Source organism: Gopherus flavomarginatus, chromosome 4 (genome assembly GCF_025201925.1).
Source record: "Gopherus flavomarginatus isolate rGopFla2 chromosome 4, rGopFla2.mat.asm, whole genome shotgun sequence".
NCBI lineage: Eukaryota > Metazoa > Chordata > Testudines > Testudinidae > Gopherus > Gopherus flavomarginatus.
In genome coordinates this window covers 204,707,128-204,725,494 of record NC_066620.1, presented here as the reverse complement: position 1 = coordinate 204,725,494, position 18,367 = coordinate 204,707,128, and the positions used below count along the sequence as shown (strand labels likewise).

Sequence of the window (18,367 nt, the reverse complement as noted above, 5' to 3'; positions counted from 1 at the left end):
AACTCTGCAGATAGCTGACACAGCAGACCCGAAGAGAGCCCCCAATGATCAGAGTCTAGTAAGGTGCAAAGGCATGTCAGCCAGGTTTATTGCCATATTGGACACAATGATAGTTCCCTGTAGATTTTTACTCTAGTTCAGGGCATACTACAAATATTTGCCCACGGTAAATGGACTCAGCTCAGCCAGTGGCGGGACTTTCCACTGCCCCCTTGGCCAGACATAGACACCACCCCAGAGATACCTTCTTATACACAGGTACAAACAAGTTACACATCACTCCTGACGTATTGAGGTGCAACCCCTCTACGTAGCCAGGTACAACCCCTCTACATAGTCAGGTGCCGCCTCTCACCTTGTACATGTTGGTTCGAACAAAACAACTCTATCCATCATATTCCCCTTTTGGCCTTGTCATTGGGATGGGTCAGCCTGTTCCTTGTTATCTGTGGAATGTTCCAGTACAGGGTGTTCTGGTACCGTGTTTATACTTCACCACACTAGGTAGATATATGTTTATGCAGCATCAGCCCTTTCCTTGCCAGCTTCTGTGAGTAGGGCCTGCCTCTAGCTCACAGCTTAACTTTGCTTTATGATAACAAAGTCTTGACCATTACTTTAGCTCAGGCCTCAGGCCTCATACTGGGCCTTTATCAGGGCTTTACTTACTACACAGACGACAATAAGAAACTGCAGAACTGGAATTAATTTGCAAACTGGACACCATCAAATTAGGCCTGAATAAAGACTGGGAATGGCGGGTCACTACAAGAAATTTTAAAAAACCCCTAATTTCCCTATGCTAATTTGCCCCTACTGTTACTCACACTTTCTTGTTAATTGTTTGAAATGAGACACCCTGATTAACACTACAAAAGTGATTTTTCATCCTGTTGATAACAGCCCACTTTAATAGATTTCTCTCGACCCCCACTGGGCAAGGCAACTCCCATCTTTTCATGTACTGCTATATCTATCTTCCTACTGTATTTTCCACTCCATGCATCTGATGAAGTAGGTTCTAAACCACGAAAGCTTATGCCCAAATAAATTTGTTAGTCTCTAAGGTGCCACAAGTACTCCTCGTTGTTTTTGCTGATACAGACTAACACGGCTCCCCCTCTGAAACCTATGGTGATATTGTAATTGTTTTTAAAACCACGTGTTTATAAAACAGGAAGTAGGCATGCTATATATACACTTCTAGAGTGGAGATAACTTCAAACACTTACAGCCTTTCCAAAGATACAGAAAGACTCAGGCTGGAGAAAGGTAACAAATTCTTTTTTTTACAGAAATTATATTGGAGAAAACACTTATTCAGCACTGTCTCACAATGGCTATTTTATTCAGAATCTGAATAGTAGCAAAATGTCTTTACTTTTAATTGTACAATTTTAATGTACTAATCCCACAGGGAAATTATACTAATAAATAATATTGTCTGTCTATATTATTTGATCTAAATTGCACTGGTGTAAATAAGAAATGACTCCCCTAAAATCAATGGACTTAATCTGATTCCCACCATTATAATTTAGATCCAAATCTGGCCCATAATCTCAAGGCATTTTCCATGCAAGGGTCTTAAAGCATTTTGCACAGTGGGTATCTATTATCCCGCTTTGCAAATGGTTAAGCTCAGTCCCTGAAAGACTGATTCTTCTCTCTTGTACATTGATTTTATGCTGGTGTAATTTCAGTGGAATTATCCCTGATTTAAACCAAGGTAACTGAGCATAGGTTTTTCTTCTCTAGAGAGACTGAACAACTTGCCCAAGGTCTCATGCATACAGTATATTAGACTGTATATTAAATATTTCAGTGAAAAACAGGTTACTTGTATATTCTTAGTGAATGGGGGAAAAAAACTAAAAGGCATAAATATAAAACATATAAAAAATAGAAAATGTATTACAATGTAAACTGAATAAACAAACCCTACCAATGACTGTTAGTTACAAAATTAACAGAAAATTCCCAGCATTAAAAACAGGTCAGAAAAATTTCTCAGTTAAGAAAAAAAATAGTGTTGGGTTGTAAAAACGCAAATGTATGAATTTGTTTCTAGCTTTGTCGTTTAATAGATTTTTTTATAATTAGGAATTTTTAATATATAATTACAATTTGCATAAAACAGCTACAATTTTCAAATCTGGGTACCTGATGTTAGAGTTCTAGAGCTGGAATTTTCAAGACCACTTAAGGCTCAGATCCTCCAAGGTGTTTAGGCACCTAACTCTATTGAAATTAATCCCATTTACTTGGTATAAAATTGTATTTGGGAGCACAAATATCTATTTAAGAATCTACCTTCAATGCCCACATTTCAAAATGTTGGATAATATAGTTTGATAAGGACCTATTTATTAATATGGGTGGGCTTGTCAGATCTTATTGAGTGCAAATGTATATTAGTATTTTAAGTTTATGAAACAAACATGTGATTCAAATCTACTGCTAGAAATGTTTTGTATTCCTTGCCATACATTTATCTGGGGAATTTCAAACACTATGCACTAACATGTTAGAATGAACTTTGTATCAAGCCTTGAATCATCACAAAAATTCAGCCTCCTTTGTTCATCTTTTTAAAAGTGTAGATAATGTGTGTACTTAGAGGGAAATCCAGACAACACCTCTGCACCCAAAGATTTCCCTCCCTCTGCAGGACTCAGACTTCAGCCTGCATTGTACGTCAGCTTTGCCACTAGCTTTATTTAGCATAGTCCCAAATCCCTGGTGTGGTTTTCTTATGTAACAAGGGGGGAGGGAGAGCACATGGGCTATGCATATGAGAGCGACAGGGAGCCCTGTTTGGTGCTGTGTGGGCTCTGTGTAGCAAGATACATGGAATATGGAAGGACAGAGCATGCCAAGGCAGAGATTCCGACAGTGTAGTCCCTCCTCAGCATAGCCAGGCTAAACTAGAGGTGCATGTGGGAAAGTAGCCTCCATGAATGGCTCCATGAGCATACCATTGGCTGGTAGGGAAGGGGACAACATTTCCCCAGTGCCTAGACCCTGGCTACTCAGTGTGGGCGCTGGGCAGATGATGGAACATCTTCTCATTGCTAAAAAACAAGACCATATCCTGCTTGCCTCACCCACACAAACTGAGCCTTTGACTTCAGTGTAGCTACTTCTGCATACGCAGCAAGCAGAGCTTCTCCTGTGAGCAGACTTTAATATTAGAAATGCACTTTAAACCAAAATAATGTAAAACCTTTGCCTTCCACTTGGTCTGGCATTTTCTGTGCTACAGGTAATGGGATCACTCATGCCTGCAGTGCAGGGAACTGTAACCATCATACTGATTGTACTGTTGGTCACATCATGAAACTGTAGAATGGGAAACAGAGAGTCCTGTGGGGCTGGACTTCAATCTTGGCAGGTAACAGGATGCTCCGTTCACATTTAAAAGCTATTTATTGGTAATTCCTCTGCAGAAGTTGGACTCCTTTGTCACATCATAATCATTCACTGCAGCAGTTATAGATTCCTGGCAGGTCAGACTAGAAGAGATCCTTATCATCTGTTCTGATCTCCTGTTTACCACAGGCCATAGAATTTCTCCCAGTTTCCCCTGCATTGCATCCTAGCTTGTGTTTGACTAAAGCATAGCTTATGTTTACTTATTGATTTTTATGTTGACTAGTAGCAATTTGTGTTAATAGCAATCTGGGGGTGTTCCTCACTTACACTGATGTAAATCAGGAGTAACTCCACTGAAGTCAATGGTCTCAATCTAGTTTAAGTGAAAATCGGGCCACAAAGATACAAGAAATTTCAGACTTTTTAGACAGGAAATTGCTTTCTGCTGTATATCAGGATCATATAAATATCAGAGCCTCCCACTCCTGTTTCAAGGAGTAGGAGAATACCAGTTGTCCACACATTTAAAGTAGATTGTTGTGTAACCCATCTTTGCGGTGTAGTGTTAACTTGCCGCTAGCTCTTTGCCAGACTGCAGCAGCAGAACTCAGTTCACATCAGGGGGGAAAGTTACAGCTTTTCCTAATTCTTGCTTCTTACCTGTTATCAATAGGTGTAGTTCATTTATTCATCTGCTAAGAATTTACATGTCTGTTTTCTACTTTCTTCTTATGTTTACACCTTTAATAGGCCTTAGAATCGTAGCATCCAAGTCAAACAGGGTTTCTCAGATCTCTGCCATATTCTTGCCCTGCCTAGTTTTTGTGATTATACAACAGGCTGAAGCTCATATTTATTGTTATGTATAATATTGCTCTATGAGCTGAAATTTTCTCTCAATTGGCTATTGTCCTGTGGAAGTCACTTTATCAACCCAAGGGGCAATAGTCTGTTTTCATAAGCTGGGCACTGTGAGGGCAAGCGTCATCTGCTATTTAACTCTCAACATCTGGAGCAATTTTAGCTCATGTATATGTTCTGGTATCACAGTGACCTTGTACTGAGTTATCTGTTTGAAGTAACCTGGTCTTATGACCCAGTTTCAATCAAGAGTCACAACAAATACATTGGCCACCTAAAAAAGCAATAGTGCAAAAATAATCTCACATTATGTATGTATGTATGTATGGTACAAATGCACAGAAGGAATCATCGTTCCATCTGAAAGTGAATAGAGCTTTATTAAATCCTGCAAAAACACGTCTGTGAATATTCACTCCAATTCTGGTCACAACAGAAAAACAACAAACTAACAAGCACACAGACACATGCACATTTGGTTTTAGCACCATAATGCAGAAGTTATCAACCCCACACCCAGCTTCCCAGAAAAGTCTGAACGGCTGCTCTGCAGGAGCCATGAAGAAACCTGACATCTCCAAGAAGTCAGCTGGTGTGAAAAAACAGATTAATAGGCAATGTTTCCTAACTTGGTAACCTCTGCTACTCATTGCACCTGCATTCAGGGTATCCCTACTCAGTATTAGGAATATATTTTTAATGTGTGACTGTAGCAGGGCTGATCAAATCTAGGAGATGGTGGGATATTAAGAGCTTGATTTTCCTTACACAAGTTTTACCTTTCTGTATCATCACTGACTTCAGTAACATTAGAGTGAGAGCAGAATCAGGCCCATAGAGTCTAGACATGGAAAAGATTCAGTACGAGTCATGCAGCCAGTCTCCCTGTCAGTGCAAGCTAATTAAGGGATCAGGGAAAATATCTAGTAATGGGGAGACAATGAGTGTAGAGACCTGATCTGCTTGCCTGCTTTCTGATATGACACCTTCTTCCCCAACACATGACTACAGCTATGTGAGAATTTTTTGTGAAAAAAAAATGACAGAAAATGCAGTTTTCACAAAATCAACATTTTCTGCAGGAAAATATCAGTTGTGTCATATTTTTTTTTCAGTCAGGAAAATCAAAGAAGTATTTTGTTTTGAGTCAGGTTGACCCCAATCAAAAAATATTGCTTTGTCAAATTGAATCAAATTGTTTCATTTCAGGTAAATTCAACATTAATTTATGTCCACTTAAGATGCTGCACTGCCTCGTGGGGGTTATAGTTTGGGTGCCGCATGCACCCAGTCTCTTCTGTTGATTGGGCTCCCTGGCTGGATTACATCTTCCATCATGTATCCCAATGTCCCCTCTGAACTACCATGGTCTATCATGGGAGGTGTAGTCCCACCAGGGAGCCCAGTCCATAGAGGAGAATCTGGATGAAACACCCTAGAACTAAAACTTACATGAGGCATTGCAAAAGCTCAGATGGAGTTAGTTCAGTGTTGAACTAAAATGAAATGTTTCAACATTTCTGATTTTTTTTAACTTTCTGTTCAATAAGAAATGTTGATATTCTAAATTTTCTACCCAATTCAAGGTGGGGGGGGAATCAAAATATCAGAACTTCCCATAGGGAAGAAATTATGTTTGTTTCTGTTTTTGTTTTTTACCAGCTCTACACCTCACCCACCTCCCTGCTTCTGATTTCTGACTTCAGAGTTAGGGAAGGCAAGTCAGCCATGATGGCATAGGGCCAAGCTAGGAAGCAGTGGGGAGTTTGAGCAATCAGCAGTAAGGAAGCAATACAGAAAAAAGGCAACTAGCAGAGCAGGAGAAGGGAGTGGAAGAACATTAACAAGGAATGCAGTGCTATGTGTAAATTGGTGGAGGACTGGGTCACCTGTGGGAGTTGATATGGGAGAGGAAGAGCAAGGAACCAAGGACTAGTATATCCATCTCAGTGCAGCATGCGTTAAAACAGCCCCTCTCTCCTGCACACAGATGCTCAGTGCTATGTTCTTTGAGGAGAGCAGTGGTGAGATCCTGATCTACTGCATCAATGAACGAAGGCGCCTTTTATAAAGTGAAGAGACGACAGGCAGAAAACTGCTGCACATTCAAGTTATTTCAAATAAGAGAAATGGAGACAAAAGAAGATTTTTCTCATTAAAATGTTAGAACCCAAGTTACCTTCATCCCAAATCACCCTGTCTTGCTCCAGAAATATATTCCACTAACAAAAATGCTGCTTCAGAAAAAAGACTAAATGACATGGTGTTTATTTTTTTCCTCAGAGATGGGTCTGCTAACTATGATCATGTGCCTTGCTGCACTGCACCAAGCTGTTGGACAGGTATGAACCTTTATTTCTATGCAGAGGAATAGAAATGGGCTGAGTTTTGTACTAAACCACCTCCAAAATAGTTAGTTGCCCTGAGTTCCATAAGTACAGATGGCATTTGACCACCAGTACCCATTACTTCAGCATGTACTCTAAGCATCTCCACATTTTTCCCTACCCTTATTTATTTAAATACTTTCCACAGCTAAGGTCTGCTTCTCCTCTCACATTTGTCTTATACTGGTGTAATTCCACTAAGTTCAATGGAATTATATCTAATTTAAACTGGTGCAAGCAAGAGGAGAATCGAACTTTGTCAGTATGGAAATGCTGATGCAGTTGTGATCTCACCAGGAACCACTGTTTTCTGGAACTCCTTCCTAGCACTTTGCCATCCTAATGGAAACAAGCAGGGAAGCAGATAGCTTACTGCTGGCTGCTTCTAAAGGCACTGCTTGTTCACAGAAGACAGACACTTCATAGCTATTCACATATGGAGCACCTTTATTTATCTGAATCTCAGCTATCCAAAACTCCCTATTGTCCGTCTCCCCTGTCATATCCTCTGACACCTATTAATAACTTTGGAATTTCCCACAATGATCTGTGTCATAAACAGATAGCTAAGGGTTAATGTCTCTTTCACCTGAAGCACCTGACCAGAGGACCAATCAGGAAACCGGATTTTTTCAACTCTGGGTGGAGGGAAGTTTGTGTCTGAGTCTTTGTTTTCTGTCTGGCTGCTTTCTCTGAGCTTTGGAGAAGTAGTTTCTGCTTTCTAATCTTCTGTTTCCAAGTTGTAAGGACAAAGATCAAATAGTGAGTTATATGATTTCTTTTCTTTGGTATTTACATGTCTATAGTTACTGGAGTGCTTTGATTTGTATTCTTATTGAATAAGGCTGTTTATTCAATATTCTTTTAAGCAATTGACCCTGTATTTGTTACCTTAATACAGAGAGACGATTTTTATGTATTTTCTTTCTTTTTTATATAAAGCTTTCTTTTTGAAACCTGTTAAAGTTTTCTTTACTGGGAAATTTCAGGGAAATTGAGTCTGTACTCACCAGGGAATTGGTGGGAGGAAGAAATCAGGGGGAGATCTGTGTGTGTTGGATTTGCTAGCCTGATTTTGCATTCCCTCTGGGTGAAGAGGAAAGTGCTTGTGTTTCCAGGACTGGGAACGGAGAGGGGGAGTCACTCTGTTTGGATTCACAGAGCTTGTGTCTGTGTATCTCTCCAGGAGCACCTGGAGGGGGGAAGGGAAAAAGGATTATTTCCCTTTGTTGTGAGACTCAAGGGATTTGGGTCTTGGGGTCCCCAGGGAAGGTTTTTCAGGGGGACCAGAGTGCCCCAAAACACTAATTTTTTGGGTGGTGGCAGCAAGTACCAGGTCCAAGCTGGTAACCAAGCTTGGAGGTTTCATGCTAACCCCCATATTTTGGACGCTAAGGTCCAAATCTGGGACTAAGGTTTGACAATCTGAAACATCATTTGCATGCATTCAGCATCTCCATTGAGTGCTGATCCAGATGTGAGCTTTTCCAAAGTAGGGCAGTGTTTGGGCCCCAGCATTTTGTTCAGCCCAGTCTAGAGACAGAGACTAGTTGCAAAGTTTGATATTGGATCCATATCTGTGCTTTCCAAACATTCAGGGATGTTTGGATCCGGGGATGCAGTTCTGGCCCATCTATGCATTCCAAAAACCAGCTCTGGGATTGAGAGGGGCAGTTAAGGAGGAAAGGGAGAGGGGCAGGACTTCAGTAACTGTAGGAACAAAAGGGAATTCACCAGCAGGTGAAAACAAAATGGGTCACCACTGACTGGTGAAGTAGAAGAGGAGATATCAGCAAGACAGGGACCACTGAAAATAACACACTAAGGGACTGTGAGGGAAGGTACTAACTAGTGGGAGTGGCAGACAGAGGTGACTAGATGGATGGTATAGGAAAGAAACAGTGTAAAGGAGCCGGGGAGCAGGGAGTTGACTAAGTGGTTGAATGGAAGGGAAGCAGGAGGTAGAAGGAGCCAAATATGTGGGTATTAGGATGGACAGTGGGAGGGGGCAGAATCAGAAGAGATTGACTGGGGCACCAAGAGACAGATAGGGAGTTTGGGAATCTGCTGACTGGAGAAGCAGAAGGGAAGGCACTAAATGGAGGAGATGGGTTTTCTGCTGCTCATTAAAAAGACAGAGGAAAGAGAGCCATTTACTGACAGTGCCCCATAACCCAAGGGGATGCTTCCATCACCAGTGTGAGCCAGTTAAACAGAGCCTAAGAACATTGAGTACAGTATAATCATCAAACAGTAGTTAAAATAGTCAACTGGGATTATAGGTTAATGCATCGAGTGTGGTGAGATTTGGCAAACAAAAATGTGACAATTTTTCCTGTGATTTTTCTCTTTATAAGCCAGGTCCGGGATTTCCCGCTTTGTCTCATCTCAATGTGATTAACCAAAGAGTGATTGTCAACAAGCACAATGACCTTCGGCGTGCAGTGAATCCCACTGCCAGAAACATGCTGAAGATGGTAAGCTACATGGCATTGCTTTTCCTACAGATCTGAAATGTTTCCCTTTGTCACAGAGTGGCAAACTTGGCCATCAAAATCCTTCCATGATAAGGTGCAGTTTTCGCGCTAAGCTGGGGGAGTTTAAACCGAGTGGGAGAGAAGCATGTCCTTGTGGTTGGCCATTGGCCTAGGCACTGGTAGGCCAGAATCTACTCCTGTAATTGACTTGCAGCAGAGCAGAGGAAGTTTTTTCAAAACCACTGAAGTGACTTAGGAGCCCAAGTGCTATTGAAAACCCTACCCTTCAGCTCTGTGCCTCAGTTTTCCCATCTACAGAACTGAATTAATAATATTCACCTACCTCCCAGGGGCACCGGTAGGATGACCGGATGTTCCGTTTTTAAAGGGACACTCCCAGTTTTGGGGACTTTTTCTTATATGGGCGCCTATTACTCTTAGAGTGACCAGACAGCAAGTATGAAAAATTGGGACAAAGTATGGAGGGTAATAGGTGCTCATATAAGAAAAAGCCCCAAATATTGAGATTGTCCTTATACAATCGGGACATCTGGTCCCCCTAATTACCCCCCACTCCCTGTCCTGTTTTTTCACAGTTGCTGTCTGGTAATCCTAGTCACCGGGAATCTTACCTCAATAATATTTCTATATTGCATGGAGATCTTTGAATGGAAGGAGCTGTAGGAGACAAATTCCAGTTCTTGTGCAGGAATCTAATACATGGGTTCTGCATCACTTATGTCCCATTTTAAGCCCTCAGAATAAGGCCTAAGTGGTGCCTAGGAATGGAATAGCAGATGCTGTCCCTCCAGAACCCCTTTACAGGGATTACCAGCTCCTGGATCTTTGTGTGCTGCAACTGTACAAAAAAGGTTTGCCTCATCATATTTCTAATGTACAATACAGGTTTCATGTCCTTTATGACTGCCAAACTGTTATCAAAGCAGGCTGGAAACTGGTTTACAGACCTTTCCATTGGACTTGGACATTGCTACAATCACAAACCATGGCACTTTTCAGGGCTAGGCTCTAAACTATAGAGATTTTGGTTTATTCATCCATAGTGACAAGAGGGTCCCCTCTTAGGCTGTGGGGCTGAGGAGTTTTCCTCGAAGGGAACACTCCACTTCAAATAGATAGAAGAAATCTTCAGGATATTATAACATTCAGGATCCCCAGCTAATATAAACTAGCCTAGCTGCAATGACTTCCATGGGGCTGTTTTGACTGACACCCCCTGAGTAGCCAGGCCATAATTTCCAGATCTGAATTTAGTTTTACGTTCACTATTGGATTGGTTTTACCAAAAGGTAAATATGATATTTCTCCTTGTTTCCTTAAGAAATGGAATCCTGAAGCTGCAAGCAATGCTCAGAGATGGGCAGATCAGTGTAAAATGTCCATCAGTCCTAGAAATGAGAGAGTTGCAAATGGTAAGTGAAGAGTAACTATAAAATTATGAGTGATTGAAATAACCATCTGGAGACTTACAGGTATAACCATTTTACTGCAAAAGTGTTATTTTAGCAGGGCAGGAGCACTGATATGGGACAAGTTGAGATTTCACTTCCAGATCCATATAAAAAACCCACCTGAGTTGAAACTTGACACACACAATCTCAGCCAGAGAGTGAATGTTTTCTTCACCATGGAAAAAATTGCTTCAAACTTTTTTTTCTTCCCATTTGCCCCCACCAAAATCCATCGGGGAGAGGAATCCATTAATTCTGTGGGCAGTGTCTTGACTGCTGAGACATGAAGCTCTTTGGGGAAGAGACTGTCTCTTACTATGTCATTAGAGTGCCTAACACAATTAAACCCTAATCTCTGTTAGGGCCTTTAACTGCTATTGTAATACAAATAATTAGTAAAGTGGGACTTAGAGTGATGCACAAGTTTTGAGTGAGTCTTCTGCAGAGGGATGAATTTTACAAACAAAGAAATTTGCACAGGTGGTACGTGCATTATAATCAGTTATTGGAGGGGGGAGATTATTTTAATCTAATATTTAATGGTAGCTTGTTAATCCAAGAACAGGTGGTATCTTTTAACTAGAAATTGTTGTTATTTTTAATCTGCTCTTCTCATCTAGTATTTTAATGAGGTGCTTCTAGTTTAAACAGTCTGCAAACGAATATCTCTGCGTATACAGGGCCTGCTCCAAAGCCTATGGAAGTTAATGAGACGCTTTCTGTTGTCTTCACTGAGGTTGGATCAGGTCAATAATTCCCTTCTTAGAGGTACTGGCTTATAGGTACAATCAAACCTCGCAATAACGCGCCCCACTATAAAGCAAAATCGCATATAACGCGATCGTAGGTTGGCTCCCCTTTAAGGCATAATACAGTACTGTACCAGTCGTCCCCAACACCACGGCAGGGGAGAGACGCTGCAGCCCCGCCTCTGCCGGGGACAGAGAACTCTGAGGCTGTGGGCGCCAGTGCTCTCTGTCCCCAGTAGGTGCGGGACCCCAGCTTCTCTCCGGCTTCTCCAGGGCTGTGGACGCCGGTGCTCTCTGTCCCCTGCAGGCGAGGGGACCGCGGCTCCTTTTGAAGCCGGAAAGAAGCCGCGGCCCCCCACCTGCCAGGGACAGAGAGCACCGGTGCCCGCAGCCCCGCAGTTCTCTGTCCCTGGCAGGCAGGGGGCCGCGGCTCCTTTCCCTTGGTGGGCACTAGGCACTAGAGGCACTAGGCGGTGCACATCAATGCACCACGTTGGGGACCACTGACAAACTGACTGGTTTGAAACCCTGCTATACTGCAAGCCCCCATTTAGCATGATGGAAGTTTTTGGACCCCAAACATCACGTTATAGCAGGGTTTCACTGTTCTGCTTTGTTCAGACTGGAAATAAGGTGTACATTTTCAACAGTGAGGTTAATTAAACTTTGGTACACTTTACCAAGATTGTGGTGGATTTTCCATCTCTGAAAATTGTTACTCAAGATGAATTTTTTTTCCCCTAAAAGATCTGTTCTAATTCAAACAGGAATTACTGAGGGGAAGTTTTCTGGCCTGTGCTATACAGGAAGTCAGACTGGCTGATCACAATGGTCATTCTGGCCTTGGAATCAATGAATCTCTGATTAGACACAATGTGTAGGGTGGAAATATGGTGGTTAACCTAACTGTAGGGTGCAACTCACATCTCTGCTATTCCTACAGTCTCTCTACTTGTCCTCACACTGTCTTGAAACTGCCTCATTTCTATTTTCAGGTGTCTTCTGTGGTGAAAATGCCTTACAGGCAACTTATCCCCAGTCTTGGTCTGATGCAATCCAAAACTGGTATAATCAAGTGGCTAATTTCAAATATGGTACTGGAGCAATCAAAGACAATGCCTATATTGGTAGCTACACTCAGGTATGGAGATTAATGACAGATTTCCAGCTAATGAAATATTGTTTTAGGAAGAAAAGTGATACCGTCTGGAAATAAAATATATTTATGTGAGCACCCATATGTCCCCATCAAAGTCAATGGAACTGTGTCTGTGTAATTAAGGAAAGTTAGGAGTCTGTACCTTTAGAAACTTATTACTATCTGTCATTCCCTGCCTGATCCAAAGTCCACTGAACTCATTCAGAGTCTTTCCATTTACTTCAAAGGGCATTGGATCAGATATTTAATAAGATATATTCCAGCAGAAAATTATGATATTTTGATATTTTTCTTCTTCCCAACATGGGACCAAATGTCAAAGTATCTTAAATTACTAATAATATACTGAATTGTGGAATGACAATGTCTGAAAAATGTTGATTTGGAAATGTCAAAGCAACACATTTCAAAACATTGATTAGAAACAAAACATTTCTTGTTTGAAAAAATCATATAGGTGCTCTACAAAAGATGGTTGGACATATATTTCAGTCTCCTCCTTCTCCCAACTGCTAAATTGCATTTTTCAAAAAGCTAAACATACAGAAATATTTCCTTGTTATTACTTTTCCAGGTAAGCAATTGCTACAGTTCCCACAGTGATGTTATGAGTTCATGAACTGAAAGGCTGCTGTTCTGGGAGCTCATGAAGAGGCTCTCAAATAATCCATGATTGAAACGAAGCCTTGCTGATTGAATGTACTTATTTTCATGCCTACAGATGGTTTGGTATAATTCTTACAAGATTGGATGTGCAGTTGCCTACTGTCCTCAGAATAAGTGGCAGTACTTTTATGTTTGCCACTACTGTCCCGCGTACGTACCAATATAGATTTCCTTTAAGTTGAAACACTTTGTAAGATGTTTTGAAACCTTCTAGGCAGGGCTGTCAATTAACTGCTGTTAACGCGTGCGATTAACGCACAGCAAAATTAACGCGCATTTTTTTAAAGCACATTAATCGCAAACCATCTGGGCAGGAGGGCAGCATGAGCGGCCTTGAAGCGGTCTGGTAAGGTACAGTAACGCAAGGTGCCACCAGGGGTTGGGAAGAGAAGAGGTTACAGAAAGTAATATAGTTCTCATCCCTGCATTTTTAAAGTAAAAACAGGACTGCCAGGGGCTCGCCAAGCCGCCTTCCTACCCCTTGCAGGGCTCTCCTGAGCTGCTCTCCCCATGCCTCCCAGGGCTGGGACTAACTGCCCCCCACCCTGTGCCACTAGGGTGACCAGATGTCCTGATTTTATAGGGATAGTCCAGATATTTGGGTCTTTTTCTTATATAGGCTCCTATTACCCCCCACCCCCTGTCCCATTTTTTCACACTTGCTGTCTGGTCACCCTATGTGCCATCCACCTCTGGGGCTGAGCTCCATGCTGCCCGCAGTTGGGGCTGTCCCGCTCAAGCTCGGCACTGCCCATGGTGGGGTCTCCCCTCCCAGCCCTGTGCCACCCACAGCTGGACTGACCCCTCCCCCCCCATGCTGCCCAGGGCTGGGAGTGTCCCCCATCCCGAGCCCTGTGCTACTCGCAACTCAGGCAGAACCCTCCCCCAAGCTCCGCACTGCCCATGGCTGCAGCTCAATCCCCCCTGCCCTCTAATCCTGCACTACCCCTGGCTGAAGCTAATCCCACCCCCAAGCTCCACGCCTCCCCTGGCTGTGGCTGATTCCTCCCTCCCCATCTCTGTGCTGCCCAGGGATCAGTTCTGAAGCCAACACTGCCTGCCAGCAGCAAATTTCTCTGCTTTCCTGCTGGCAGGCAGTGTTGCCTTCAGATGACACCCGCCCCCAACACTGCCGCCTCAGGACAAATGCACAGTGTTGGCGAAGAAATAGGGACGGCTGGGACAGAGCTTAAAAAGAGGCCTGTGCTGGCCAAAACGGGACATATCGTCACCCTAGCCAGCCCGGGCCCTATTGTTCCTGGCCAGCCCCTCATTCCCGGGACCAACCCCCCTGCATCATGCCCCATTGCCCCTAGCCAGCTGCTCGCTCTGGGGGCACCCCATAGAGAATGTGGGCCTGCCTCTCCTGCTCCTCCCCTGAAGTACGATGAGTCCCTGAGGTAAAATCCACCCTTCCTTGCAAGCAAGGGCTCAGTCAGCTGAAGGGAGCCCAGCTAGCTCAGTAAAAGGAGGTGAGCCCAGTACCAGAAACCACCCTTCCAGAAGCAGCAGCAAGACACCTCCCTCCCCCTCCTCCTGCACAAGTTATTACTTGCTCCTCCCTGTTGTCAACCCCTGTCCTGCCAGACCCTCCTCCCACACAAGTTATTGCTTACTTCCCCCCACTTTTGATTTAGTTATAAATGTATATTCAGAGGAAGAAGGGGGTATTTTAATATTTGTACACTTCGAATACTGACCTACCCCAAAGGGGTGCTGTAAGGGTTATTTCATTCCTGCCCACAGCATATTTGGAGGTCTTTGAATGGAAGGTGCAGAGGATTAATTGTGTTACTGTATATTCTATACAAGGACCAAATTATTATATTGAATTAAAAAAGAATTATAACCACAGAAATGTATGTCTTTCTTTCCTTTCAAATAGACTGTCCTATATCCAAAGCATCATTTGAAGTAAAACAGGATTGTTTAGGAGCAGGTTTCACACAATCTGGGGAGTTAGTTCTACGTTATACAATACGTTAACTTTATTTTAAAGGGATATTTCATGTCTGAGTTGCTTTTTAATTTCAGAGGAAATAATGCAGCAGACTTATCTAAGCCATACAAACAGGGCCCAACATGTGGCGATTGCCCTAATGCCTGCGACCAAGGACTCTGCAGTAAGTTAATGGGTTTTTTGTTCTTTCCATATGTTTCCTGAAGAGAGAAATACAATGCTAGATTACCTTGGACAATAACGAAGGTTAAGATTGTCACAGTTATTTTTAATAAATGACTGTACAGGTCACCGGCAACAAACAAAAATCACGGGAGCCTGTGACCTATCTGTGACTTTGCTAAAAATAACCAAGGGGCACAGTTAGGTAGGAGGGAAGAATGACAGCTGGAGTCCCATGGGGGAAGACTGACAGGCCCAGCCCCACAACCATGCGGGTGGACAGCTTGCCCCCGGCTCCAGCAGCCTCAGCCATGGAGCAGGTGCACAGCCCTGGCTCCTGAGCTGGTGGCAGCTGTGGGGCAGGGGCACATAGTCCCAGCTCCAACCCCAGCCACAGGCACAGAGCCCCAGCCCCCACCGCAAACCGTACAATAAAACCCTCTGGTATCTCTCAGACTATACAAGTAGCTATTCTGGACAATATTTAATAAATAAGAGTCCCTTTAAAACAGTCATGGGTAAAGTAAATCCCATCAGCTCTGTCCTAGCGCTAGACACGCATCAGTGGGCCATGTAATCTAGATAGTGCTAGCAGTGCCCTCTGTTGGAGACCTCAGTACCCTATATTAAGTATTCAGTATAAAGTTTTTCAGCCCTGTATACTTAGGGAGGGACACAAACACCCATTATGCACACGAGCTGGTGGGTTACACATATGCATAGAACTCTGCATAGGTACTAGAGCTTTGCAGGCTGCAATTAAGTGTGAGCAAAAGTGTGTATATGGTTAAGTGTGCAAATAGTTTCACCTTCCAGTTTGCATCCACCCCCTCCCTCCAGTCTCTGAAACTGAGAAAAATAATAATTCTCTACTTCACTGTACCTTGCTGTGGAGCTTAATCTATTAAAGCTTAAAGAACACTTTGAGATCTTCAGAGGAAAGGTGCTTATTATTATACCAACGACGATTTGTGTTCAGAACAAATTCCTAATAAAAAGGAAAATAAACTGTCCTATTCTTGGTGCAACCTTATAGTCAAGTCCTTTTGTATCTCCACTAACTTCAGTTGATTTGTAACATGGTTAATTTTGGCTTGTTACACTGTATGATATGGCTGATCTTCTGTTTCAAAGTGATAGTCAGTGAATGCCAGTGACTAAAACCTACCTTGGCCTAAGCACAACTTTGATTCTACTTTCACTTACATCAGTGTAATTCCACTGAAACAAGTTTAATGGAGCGCAGATGAGGCCCACCAGGTTATTGTGGGTACAAAAGCAGAGAGCCAAACAAGACTACATAGGTTTATGAAGACAGTGGATTGAAAAATACATTTTGAAAGGGAAACAATTAATGGATCAGGGCCAGCTTTAAGCCGATTCCCCTGAATCCCTGGAATTGGGCCCCACACCTAAAAGTTAATTTAAAATTTTTTTTTACGTGCCCGGCGGGGGGGAGGTCTACTGCGGGGCTTCTGGGGCATTTTGGTGGCGGTAGGGGAGGGTCCACTCCGGGATTTTGGCGGCGGGAGGTGGGGGATCCATTCCAGGTCTTCAGGGGCATTTCGGCGGCAGGCGGTCTTTCATTGCCGTAGAAGACCCAGAGTGGACCCCTTACTGCCGAAGTGCCGCCAAAGCCCCAGACCGCCGCCGGGTATTCAAATCAGGCCCCGTCGTTCATAGAGCCGGCCCTGTAACTGATTTAGGACTGACTTATCCATTTATCATCTAACTCTGTTTACCATTTGGTTTATTTCAGCCAACCTTTGCAAGTATATGGATACATACACAAACTGTGCCGTCTTAAAAGAGCTCTTTGGCTGCACTCATTCTCTGGTGAAGGAAAAATGTCCAGCTTCCTGCAAATGCACCAATGAAATAAAATAATATCCTGCTATCCATCACTTTCTCTTCCTTGAGATTGTTTTATTTGATAGAGAAGAGAACCCAGGATAAAACAAAAACAAAAACATTCCCAATATTTTCATATCCGCTTGAATTCTGGATAAAACAATGATTAAGTTGTGCTCTGCCTTATGTGTTAGATATCCTGAATATTATTCAGTAGTTGAAACTATTTCCATAATTACTTTAGATTATTCAAAAATCTTATTTTAGCTATTAATGGGCATAGGTCTATTCCAGGAGTAGGTGGGTGAGGTTCTGTGGCCTGCAATGTGCATGATAGGTCCCTTCTGGTCTTAAAGTCTATATGAGTCTACTTCAAAGCATGGAACGGTCGCTGAATTTTATTCTTAAACAGGAAATAGAGTCATAATCTACTTGACTATTTTTTTGTATTGCACATTAAATTTCAGTTGATTTGCCACTGACTTTTTCTTTAGTTATAAAATGAATGTAATCCTGCTAAATAAAAGCATTGTTTAACACCCTCATTGCAAAGTAATTCTTGCCTGTAATTCTTTGCCACTGTGCGTGTAATATTCCACAAAAAATTTAAGCCAAAGAATGCTTTCAATTAAGCTTTACTTATGCAAATTACCTCTCCTTCATAACAGCAACCGATTCACCGAAAATATTATGTGACGCCATTGAAAAAGTAGCAAACAGGACAAATACATGTATTATTCATATACATTTAAATTATAATAAGGATCAGACTTCAATGTTTCATGTTCTTTGTGCACCTTCTACAGGGCTGGTGCAACCCATGAAGCAACCTAGGCGGTTGCCTAGGGCGCTAGCATTTGGGGGGCAGCATTTCTGGTCCTTCGGTGGCTACTGCGGCGGCCGGATCTTTGGCCACCCCACTCGTCATCGGCATTTAGGTGGAGGGACCTGGGGCAGGGGGGCGTGGGGAGGGCCGCCTGCAGGAGAACAACTCCCCGCCCCAGCTCATCTCTGCTCTGCCTCCTCCCCTGAGCATGCCACCCCGCTCCGCTTCTCTGCCTCCCAGGCTTGCTGCGCCAAACAGCTAATTGTCAGGAGCAACTTCACTGACCTCAATTGAATTAAAACCAATGTAAGTGAGAGCCACCTTGTCGGATAAGAGGCCTAGACTTTCAAAAGCAAGTCATGATTTGGAGTGCCTCAGTGTTTGGCACCCCCCTTCTGTACCCTCAAAAGGTTTTAATGTTC

At 42.9% G+C, this 18,367-nt stretch overlaps 1 protein-coding gene across 2 annotated transcripts; it reads left to right on the top strand.

Annotated features, from left to right (window-relative positions):
• The first annotated feature begins 1,201 nt into the window (after positions 1-1,201).
• On the top strand, positions 1,202-17,282 carry LOC127048872 (serotriflin-like). 2 transcript variants are annotated; one of them, XM_050948947.1, is made up of 9 exons: positions 1,227-1,272; positions 1,542-1,604; positions 6,520-6,578; positions 8,981-9,100; positions 10,443-10,533; positions 12,317-12,462; positions 13,202-13,296; positions 15,181-15,269; positions 17,028-17,282. In XM_050948947.1, the coding sequence occupies exons 3-9, from the start codon at positions 6,522-6,524 to the stop codon at positions 17,153-17,155; spliced, it is 726 nt and encodes a 241-aa protein (XP_050804904.1). In that variant the 5' UTR covers positions 1,227-1,272; positions 1,542-1,604; positions 6,520-6,521; the 3' UTR covers positions 17,156-17,282. The 2 variants fall into 2 exon arrangements, with proteins under 2 accessions (XP_050804903.1, XP_050804904.1); XM_050948946.1 differs by lacking the exon at positions 1,542-1,604 and having other exon boundaries at positions 1,202-1,272.
• Positions 17,283-18,367: the final 1,085 nt, after the last annotated feature.